The sequence below is a fragment of the Pygoscelis adeliae genome, unplaced genomic scaffold (genome assembly GCF_000699105.1).
Source record: "Pygoscelis adeliae isolate BGI_AS28 unplaced genomic scaffold, ASM69910v1 Scaffold72, whole genome shotgun sequence".
Lineage (NCBI taxonomy): Eukaryota > Metazoa > Chordata > Aves > Sphenisciformes > Spheniscidae > Pygoscelis > Pygoscelis adeliae.
The window spans coordinates 477,050-487,694 of record NW_008824286.1 but is presented as its reverse complement, the minus strand read 5'-3'; the positions used below and the strand labels follow the sequence as shown (position 1 = coordinate 487,694).

The following is a 10,645-nucleotide window of genomic DNA, read 5'->3' as shown; positions in this document are numbered from 1 at the left end:
ACCCAAGGCAAACAAAGCTACCACCTTATCCTGTTAAGAACTCCATCCTTAAGATGCTTGTTTACATTCAGCTTAAGTACAAAACTCTTTTTTGCCTCTGAACACGACTGCACTTCAAACTTACATCAGCCTTACAAGCAGCAGGAGGCATTTATGTTCATACAACACTTGTGGTAGACTATACTCCTCTTTAAATGTAGACTGGAAGAAGGTGTTTGTTTTTTTAAAAAAAAATAAAAATCAACTAATATCTGCTCCCAGACATGGAAGACTTTTCATGCATCAGTGAGGTTATTCCAAAGGTAAATTAGAGTCTACAGCTCAAGATGTTTCACTCAAGTATTAGCCATCAAAACCAACGTCTTCAGGATTTCATGCACAGACTCAAAATACATCTATAAAATACACCTATAAAGCTCTCCTGTGAGCCAGAAGAGCTCACAGATGATGGGTTTGAACAATTACTTATTCCTTTATTAACCTGATCTTTTTGATCCAAATATACTGAAGTCAAACTTCGTATTTAATGCACTAAAATACAGCACCAGCTCAAGGCCATACTGTATTTTTTTTTTTAAAGTATGTTAAATGTATTTGACCCAGGAAAAAGCAAGCATTTAAAAACAGAAACTATCATTGTTCTTCAGCTATTTCAGTGTGTCCCAACAGCAAGTAACCGAAACAAAAAGGCAACTAGCACTTCTCCAAAAAGTTTTTCTTCCAACAGGAGAATGCCTATTTGCTAGAGAAAAAACAAGAATACAACAATAATGTTACAAGAGGCACTGATCCTGGCTTTATTCACTTAAAGATACAGCCAACATTTGTTATAGCTCACTTGAAATTCAAAATGCTTTTAAGAAACCAACCATAAAACCTTGATTTTTGCCTTACAGTGCTGTCAAGTTTTCAAATAGCAAGTAAGTGACTTCCCAGCAAGACTGTGTTCTGTATTAACATACATACAAAGATTAAAACTCGGTAGAAACCCTTCAGTTTGATATTTGATGAATTGCATTCAGAATGACCATTTTCTCTGGGGAGGAGGCTACTCTGCTTACCTGCAGGGATGGGCGCCCGGGGTCCTGAGCTACTACACCTTATCCTGACCCTGTGCTATTTTGGTGATTAAATGAAAACTGTCCCCCCTTACGGTGCTCAAGAGGGACTTCACTCCCCATTTGCGTCTTTGTACTTGGCAGCTGTAACAAAATTTCTACAGCACTATAAAAACTAGTTAGGACAGCACTATGCATGTCCCCTAGAGATTACTGACACTGACCACTGGCAGAGAGAAGTGCATGTTATGATCAAGAAGTATAATGTGTTCATTTGGAACTCAAACTACTCTGCAGTATCTTCTGTAAATTCAAGATTCATAGAAGACAGTGTGTTGCAGCCATCATATAATGATGTTACTTATATCCTTTTTTTTTTTGCTGCATTTAGTTAGATTCTTTTTAAAGTGGTGAAGAGTGCAGGACTTAAGAAATATAAACATTTCTCCATTAGAAATTGCAAAGTTTAGTACTATGACACTAGGAAAGCTTACAGTACAGTTTATCAATTCTATGTTAAGATTCAGCATCAATATGGTGTCTGAACTATGTCAGAGCTACATCCTGCCTAATTAAGCAGTATCAACATGTCCTGATGTCACTTTCTGTGCAAAATGCATTCCCATATTAATGTGGCTATAAAAGCATGAGCAGTTCTCATGTTGGTATATCGTCCCTGTGACTTTTTGTGACTGGTTTCTCTGTTTAATGATAGCCTAACTAAAAATAAGCTTGTTATGTAAAAGCAAAATAACCTTTATCTTAAACCTTATTCTGGGTCTTGGACATAGTTCAGTGACATGATCTGCAGAACAACACGCCAACCATTCCCATGAGCTGTTTAAAGATGAAACTGAAGGAAAAATCCAAATCGAAGACACTCACTGTTATAGTATCTTTAATTTATCTTGTGTTTTACAGAAGTCTGAACGGATTAAAAAGCACCTCCTTTCCCATCATGTTCCTTACAGTTGGTAAAACATATTCAATGAGCAAACGCATGTGAACAGCTTGAGGATCTGCATCTTGCAAGGATTTCACAGACCAATCAATCAAAAGCCAAATTTCTTGTAGTTTTTACAATCTTGTTTTAATACAATGGTAAATCCATTCAGATTGTAAACCTGTCCAGTCACATCTCCCCAGAACACTTTGCAAAATCCAGTGTTGATTAGCAAACTAGTTAGCTTTGGCACGGAGCTGTGCTCTCTTGCCTGTGACAGCCTGGAAACCAGTTTTGATGCTGGCGACGGAGCAGCGAGAGTGGCAGGTCTCACACTGCAAGAAATATAATCTGGTGTCCTTCTGTAGGATTGTGTCTGGTGACCGACACGTATGACAGGTGACATACTCCTCTGCAGAAAAGGAATTAAGTCGCAGTTAAAAGATAATGCATTATCAGTGGACAAGTCACCACTTCTTCAGCCTTTAGTTTAACAGTTGTCTTGAAAGGCTGTTCAAATGCATCTACTAACTTAGAAGTGGCTTACTATGAAAACCACAGAGGTTGAGGCAACCTAAAAATTCCCCCTAGTTCCCAGGTTAATAAAGACTAGGTTTCATACGATACATTATGCACTGACACTGGTGTTTTAAAAATAATAACAACCAGTTAAGACTTCCCACTAGTGTTTCAGAACTTCCTCTGCTGAAACAGCATTCCCAGATGTCAGCAACTCTTGTACAGACACAGCACTAAAGCAGTATTTTTTGTTACATATAATCGGTGAGTCCTCTGACCAGCAGTCAGTGACATGCACATTGTTAGTGTGTACAGACTTTAAAATTAACAATTACTGTTATTTTCCATAGTCCTCACCAAAGCCAAGAAATGAAAGTCAGATGAAAACAAGCAATTCTCAAATGCTCTTACTGTTTTCCTTGGTATGTTTTAGTGCCAGGACAGAGTACGACCTATGTGCTTATTATAACCGTGGTAGAACCACCTGTACCTGCATTATTCCATTATAAAGTTGCAGCATTAGCACAGAGTCTCCACAGCATGCACACACATGTGGGCCATACATGGGCCACTGGTCATCAAAACGGGTCTGAGAGAAATCTATAGTGGAAAAGGGAGTTATACTTACTGATATATCTTCTCAAGACATTTTCTATCTGTTTTTGCTGGAATCTTCCTTTGATTACAAGTTGGTTGTTACCATCTATTGAGCCACTAATTTAAGAAAAAAAATTAAGTATTTGATTTGCAGAAGACGTCAAGTGTTAAAACAAGTCAGGAGCATGAAGCAAGATGATGATGCATTCTTCAAGACAAGAGTAAGCCAGAATTACTTTGTGGGAAAAAAATGCAAAATTCTGAAGGCACTTAAAAACCTACAGGAAGTTTTGCCCAAGCATAACCCTCACTGCAGTAAAAGCAAACTCCACCAGAGATCAGCCTCATAGTTAAGCTACCCAATCAGAAGAACTTTACATAATTGAGAATTAACACCTGCTTATCTCACAGAAGTGAGCAAGATAACTCCCCAGTAAGGTGTAATATGACTAATAAGATCCTCTTCTAGCCATTCTGATGTAGTAAGTTGCATGTTTTTTCACATTGTGATTTCTAAGTTTTTGTTTAAGTCGTCTGGAGCTGAAGAGATTCCAAAGCCCCAACAAATGGGCATTTGTTATATACACGTTGCAATTAGACTCCTTGATTCTCTATGTCTACATCTAACAACATTGTAGTCTACAACAGAGAAATGAATAGACAACCAGAAAGTACACCACCACAGCATGAGATCTTTGATAAGAGGCATATAAAATCAACGCTGTTTTTATGCTAAGACAGGTGGATTTAACTACAGCATTAGACAGAATAACTAGCTACAGGCCCACAAGACTTGCCATTAGGCAATCAGGCATTCTCTCTTCCCTAGCTATCTATCATCTGCCTTAGGTTGATATGAGCCACAGAGCCATCCTCACCAATTGTGACAAACAGCTCTGCTATCCGAGCATCTTTGAGAAAGGTCCCAAATAGGGAATTCAAACCCTTATCCAGACTGTTCCTTGGGACTTATAGTTTGCCTCTGTACCTCTTCCCTAAGATGGTATCTCTTCAATCACCCAGCACAGCATCTATGTGCAGGGAAGAACAGCCTGATGTTCAAGCACATATATACAGACCTAAACCCAACAATTTTATTTTTGATCAGACAATGCCACTGCTTCCTCTGCATAAGCACATACATAGCCCAGTAGCCTTACCTTGTACCCAATTCTGCCAACAAAAATGCCAGGAGATGTTTTGGCTGACGATGTAATCTAAAAATAAAGTAAGGATATGTTTAACCTTCCCCCTTCAGAGAAATTTGATATTTATACAGGACTGGCAGGCTAAAACGATCTTAAATTACCAAGTTTAAAAGGGGGCAGTGCCAGAGGGTCTGCACCAAAGAGCACAGGCAGACAATGACTGAGGACACAAGAAAGCTGAACAGTCCACAAAAAAACCCATCATCCCCCCCAAACCAAACTCACAGTTACAGTAACTATTGAAAATAAGTTTTCTATTTGAGACTTTCCATTCTTATTCTCCCATCCCCCTGCCATTCCCTAAAAAAAGTATTACTAGCTACCATTAAAAGTTCACTTCAGTATACTACCCAGATCCTCAGTATGATTTCACCAGGACTGTTTTCTGGCACACTTATGAAACAAATCAGATATGCATTCCCAGAAGTGGCCACAAAGAACAGAACTGCCTTCAATTAAGACATAGAAAGCGCTGCAGAAAACAGTGGAAAAAAATTACTGAACTCCATACCATTTACCAAGAGAACAGTATTTGTAGTCAGCTCAAATTAGAAAGAACTTTCCCCACTCCCCTGCCCAAGACTTGCAAATAAATATCACTGGTGACCCAACTACCGACTTGATAGAAGCCAGTGAACTCACAAGAGCGATAGGTTTAGTTTCAGTCCATGAGGTCCATGTAGCAAGCCTACCATTTTCATAATTTAAGTATAAAATAAGAAATTATCTCAATAAATCATCTTCATAAATATCTTCTCACAGATAAACGTAGATGAAATGAACAGTATGATTGAAATAGCTTTCAGTTTACTTCTGGTTTGTCATAGTCTTTTGCCAGAAAACATGCATTCAGCACAACAGCCAACAGTACAGAAAGGTGCGTTCATCTGCTATTCCTGAGAAACCTAAAGAGGAAACTTACAGTTTGCAGATATCTGTAAAGTTGACAAAAGATGTTTTCTTGGTCCCTACTCTTACAACCTGAGGAGGCTTCATGACAAATTTTCGTTTTTCTCCAGCTACCATATCTGGGTTTTTTTCCCGCATGATGTTAAATACTCTATTGAGCAACTGCAAAAAAAAAGGGATTCACATTAACATGAGTATCTTGCATTTCTCAAATGAAGTACATCACTTCTAAAAAAAACTTGAAACAGCATTCACAATGAATATTAGACTGTCTTTGCCCATTAGCATTTCCCCATATGCTTTTCAACACACACTTAAAAAAATGTTCTGATAAATGCAAAATATAAAAGCTGTTTCCCCAAGGGTTTACTTCATAATCTACCAGTACCTCAGCCTATTTGCAGAGGTGTTTTAACTATCACTAATATTGCCCTATATGAAAATTACCTGTGATAAAAGATGTGCTTTGTTATTTTTCTGTTCATGAGCGTCTGACTACAAGTCCTTTAAGTTAGAAATAGGACATACGAGCATAAGGCCCTGCTCTACTGATGCACATAAACATGGAAACTATTTTGAAGTCTTTTGAACATTACCTCATCATATGTGTAGTCCCTTTCTGAGCCTGCCCATGCAGGTCCTGACTGAAGGCTAAAAGAAATCCCATCATCTTTTTTGCTATCTTCATCCTCAAAAGCTGTAAAGAAAGTTGTTTGGGATTCATTAAGAAGAAAAGAAACATTCTTTAACCTCATGCTTACACCATTTCTAGAAGGTACACCAAAGAAGATTCCACTAAGATGTGGACACAAGTCTCTGTCTGCCTACAAGGGACGACAGCACTTATGGCAAATTTATACAGTGCTTTCATAGAACATTTTTCTGATAAATAACATAGTGGTAAAGGTAACAAAATGAATTCTGAAACAAAAAAGGCACTTGAACAGAACTTATTCACCTACAACATGAACTACATTTCACTTTCAACATCTCATTGAGCTAGGTTATACTTTCACCTTCATCCTTCTCCATTATCTCATCTTCATCTGGAAACTTCACATTCTTCTTTTTCTTCTTTTTATTGCCCAGCATGATATCAAGGTCATCTTCAGGTTCTACTGCCTCTGGCACATCTCCTTCAATTTTCAAGTCCTGCAAATACATAAGACTATAGTTTACAGTATTAAACACAAATCTCCATTGTACAGCATTAGAAATAATACTAGTAGCACGGTATACTAGATGAATACTAGTAACAATACTCTACCACAATCCTGAAACATAACAGATAAGAACGGAACTAAAGTATGTTGAAGAGAGCACTGCACTACTACCATGAATCTACTATAGATAGATTTTTATTTTCTGGTCTAACTTCTGGCTGGTCAAGAACAAGGTCACGCTATACTTACCTAAAGGCATCAGCCATTTTAGGGCATAAGGGAGCAAAACACCCTACATGCCAGACAATAAGGTAAGGCAAAGCTGTGCTACTTGCAGCCAGTCCAATTTGTTATTACAGTTCTGCACATGCAGAGAACACAGAGCAAGCATTTTGCCTGTCTGGGGCAGATCAGAGGGACATTTTCTTCCCCAAAAGGCAGACTCCAAAGAAGAGGTTACACATAACATTTCTCTGTCCTCTTGCTCTCTGTGCTTGCCAGTTAACACTGACACGTGATACAAAAACATGACTTGGAATAAAACTTGGGAAGAGTAAAAATATCTCGTACACCTTCTGGAACACAGAACAGTAGCCAATCGTTTCTAAAGAAAACACCAGAGTAAAAACAGATTTCTTAGCAGATATATACCCTTTATTTGAAGGGCTGGCTTTTAGAGGACTATTCTGTGTGTGGCTTCTGACATCCATTTACTTCTCTCACCCCAAAAGACAGTTAACCTTGATGCTAGTCAACCCTTACAACAGATTGCAGAATTACTTGCTCATTGTGCAGATCAGTTAGATTTTTTCACTTCTGCGCAAAAAGCCCTGCAGGAGCAACATGTTCAGCAGAACCTACTATATATGAAAGACAGAGTGAAATGTAAGTTTCATTATTAACTGCACTAAGACACAATGATGGACTCAAAACAACTCTGCACTGCCAATCCCAAGAAAATGAAAGCAAGAAAGTTTTCAGCCATAGACAAGATGGCCTAGTTATGAGACAAACCTTTACACCTTCTTCTGCTTCATCTATATCAAATATCTTTTTTGTTTTTTTCTTCTTTTTCTTTTGATTGAAGAAGTTTAAATCATCCAGGTCATCTGTTGCATCTAAAAACAAAGGATTGACAAAAGAAGTATAACTGTAGAAACAGTTAGACATTAAGGTTTCTAATTTACATCCAAATCTTCAAAACATTACAGTAAGACATAAGCAATGACCTGTAGCCTCTACAGATATCCTTCAGGTGTTAAAGAGGTCATTACCCTCTACCCCCAAATACCTCAGTACTGTTATACAGTTTCTGCATCTTCTAACTGCATTTTCTTATTTATTAAGTGCTTAATCTTTCTTTCTGCTGTACAAGAGAAACTAGCCACTTCTGTCATTATAGTAGAGGTGCTTGAAAAAAATGAAAAGAAAACTGTAAGAGGAAGGTATAGTTTCTTTGGTCTACTGCAGGAGCCAATTTTATCAACAAACTGGATTTAAGTTAACAGCCTTCCCTGAATCAGGTCATCTTGAAATGACATTGGCCTCAATTTAAAAAGCAAGGTTATATACACAATCGCAAGCTTATTTCTGGAAAGATTCCAAAGAACACTCTAGTTATCACATTCAAAGTTGTCCAAAAATGAGAAACCCTTTTAACCATATTTCTGTTATTCACACTATTGCTTAATTGTTCAAATGAAAACAGCCATAATTGTGGAATTATTACAACAACTGCATGTGGAAGACTTAAAACTGCATTGTAACTATTTTAGGGATTCTCTTTTCATTGTCTCACACAAAAGACTGAGTCAGGAAAGTGGAATTTTACATAAGCCACTGGTAGCTTGCTAGATGTCTGTGAACATGATTTCAAGCAGGAGGGAAATATGCCCTCCAAATAGGCAGCAGAGTATTACTCACAAGCCTCTAAACAAACTAGGGCCCCAGCATTATACACTGTGATGCCAAATTCTTGAAATGGGGCTTGTAGTCTCAAAATACAGAAGGACTACCTTTGAGAGTTTATCTACATGGATGCACTTTACCTTTCTTCCTGCTGTCTTCCTCGTCTGCTTCAACATCTTTGTCTTCTGTTGGCTCTGGTTCAACTTCTTTTGTTTCCGATTGCTGAGTCTCTTCAGCTTGTGTATCCCCCCCTTCCTCATCCAACATAAAGGGCTTCTTCTTTTTCTTCTTCTTCTTGCTCATAGTGGGATCGAAAATCATCTGTAAAAGTCAAGAGTTCCTTAGCAGCATAGTAACCACCTACCATTTAATATTCATAAGACCTTTACGTTTCTTTCAAAATTCCTTCAGTTACCCAAACTGTTCCTTGGCTTCAATCTCAACTAGGGATTTTTCTAGATCTGTAACAATGTAATACTAATTAGCTGACTCAAAACAGCGATTACATAGGCTTCTTTACAAACATCACAGATCTTGTCCCAAGGCATAACTGATGGGACCAATCACAAGAGAAGACTGCTTGACAGGTTAGAGCTTCTGCTACTCTTCCTAGGATAGTCCAAGTTTCCTGCCATCTATGTATTCGTTCAGCTGAAAATATATTAAAGCTGTGAATCTTTGACAGACTAGCTACCAGCTACTTCTCCATTTTATTACCATTATGGACTCAAATTTTGCAGTAAGACTATGTGAAGCAATCACTGAACCACTCAGCATCAGAAAAAAATTTTAAGCACACCTATACCACAGAGCCTGATTACATGTCAGTTACACTTTGCACTTCCATTTGTGAGACACACTAATTTCCAGATTTATTAAAAGGCAAGATTTACCAACAACTCTCTTGACAAGAATGCTTTGGACTAGGGAGAAACCTAGAAGGGGCTGGTGATACAGCAAGACCTGTATCAGCTCTCAACACTATGAAGCAGCAAAGGTCTCATCCTTTTCCCCCCACAGGTGGGAAACTGAAGCTCAGAGACCAAGCAATTAAAAGCTGTTAATGAGTTCTTTAGCCAGCAGAGAGGCTGAATTCACCTAGTCTGACTGTGAAGGCGGCACTAACCCTGAGACTCGCTATTCATCATCTGCAGACCTGAGGTAATTAACACATGGGCTCTTCAGTTTTCCAACAAAGGAACGCCTCTTACTATTTTCATGTAAGATGCCAGCTTGACATCACACCTATTGGTCAGTTTTGTTACATATTATCTGGCCATATTTTCACACCACAGTATATATTTAATACACCAAACAATTTTAGACACTTAACGAGACTCTTCCTCCAGTTTTTCTTATCTAGTAATTGAAGAGTGTTCTCACAGATAGTTAAAATTCAGCATCACGAATACCCTCACTCATGAGAATACCACCACTTCATCAAAGGAGCAGTTCTCCAACTTCTTGTTTCATCACACCCTGCAAGCTTGGGGGTTTCCCTCCTCCCACAAAGCAATCTTTTCCTCGCACTTCTCATTCTCCTACACGTCATATTCTTGTGATATTCTTCCAATTTTCTGAATGTACACGTTTTGTAAAGGCTCTACTGAAAGGCAGTAAACTGCATATATGGGTGTTTGAAGCACAGCATCACAAAAGTGTCCACATATATGGGACACTGAAACTTGAAGCTTTCAAACTGCTGAAGTGTGTCTTTAGTTGTACACACTGCGCTAGAACGATTTTCAAAAAAGTTCTGAGGGCTTCCCTCTAATGCTTAGACAGACACATGTATGAATCATGCACAGTAATCACAGAACGTGCACAACCGGTCACACTGTCTGCTGGCTTCCTCTTGTAACCTCCACAGTCCGCTGGAACAGAAGGAAAGCTGCCTGCATAGGCAAGAGTCCACAGCTTTGGGAACAAACACATGAACACCGTTTTCAAGATCACGACGCATTTCAATGAACCTTTGCAAAACTCTGAAGAGTTTTATATCTTCCCACATGATTAAGCAAACATAAGATTATGCTTAGATTGGGTGTAATAATTTCTAAGAAGGAACCATCCCACCCGCCCCAAATCACTCTTCTCTTTGTGAAGAAGAAGGTATCTTTCATCCTGAACCACCATAAAGCATACCTTGTGTCTACAAGAGACAGAATGTGTCTTCAGTAGTAGCACACTAAACTGAAGTTAACACACAAGGACAACTTCCAGATGCAGGAGATTGTGTTTTCAGCATTAAAATTACGCAGCTGGCATTGAACAGAGCACTGCTCTAAAGGTCCACCCCATCCAGTCAGGTCAAGCCAAGCTTCTGCAAACCTAAGACCT

At 38.6% G+C, this 10,645-nt stretch overlaps 1 protein-coding gene across 1 annotated transcript; it reads right to left on the bottom strand.

Annotated features, from left to right (window-relative positions):
• Positions 1-773: 773 nt before the first annotated feature.
• On the bottom strand, positions 774-8,646 carry EIF2S2 (eukaryotic translation initiation factor 2, subunit 2 beta, 38kDa). Its single transcript, XM_009318650.1, has 8 exons — positions 8,446-8,646; positions 7,412-7,515; positions 6,251-6,386; positions 5,831-5,931; positions 5,248-5,396; positions 4,278-4,334; positions 3,149-3,234; positions 774-2,413 (listed from the first exon to the last, which is right to left on the bottom strand). Exons 1-8 carry the CDS (start codon positions 8,624-8,626, stop codon positions 2,238-2,240), a joined length of 990 nt encoding a protein of 329 aa, XP_009316925.1. The 5' UTR covers positions 8,627-8,646; the 3' UTR covers positions 774-2,237.
• Between the last annotated feature and the right edge of the window lie 1,999 nt (positions 8,647-10,645).

Bases quoted from the DNA above. Each gene is read 5' to 3' on its own strand.
- EIF2S2 (XM_009318650.1), bottom strand. From the start codon at position 8,626: ATGATTTTCGATCCCACTATGAGCAAGAAGAAGAAGAAAAAGAAGAAG. The intron at 7,516-8,445 runs GTAAAGTGCATC...CTTTGTTTTTAG, and splicing joins GGAAGACAGCAGGAAGAAAG to ATGCAACAGATGACCTGGAT. The intron at 2,414-3,148 runs GTAAGTATAACT...CCTTTTCTGCAG, and splicing joins TGTCTTGAGAAGATATATCA to AGGAGTATGTCACCTGTCAT.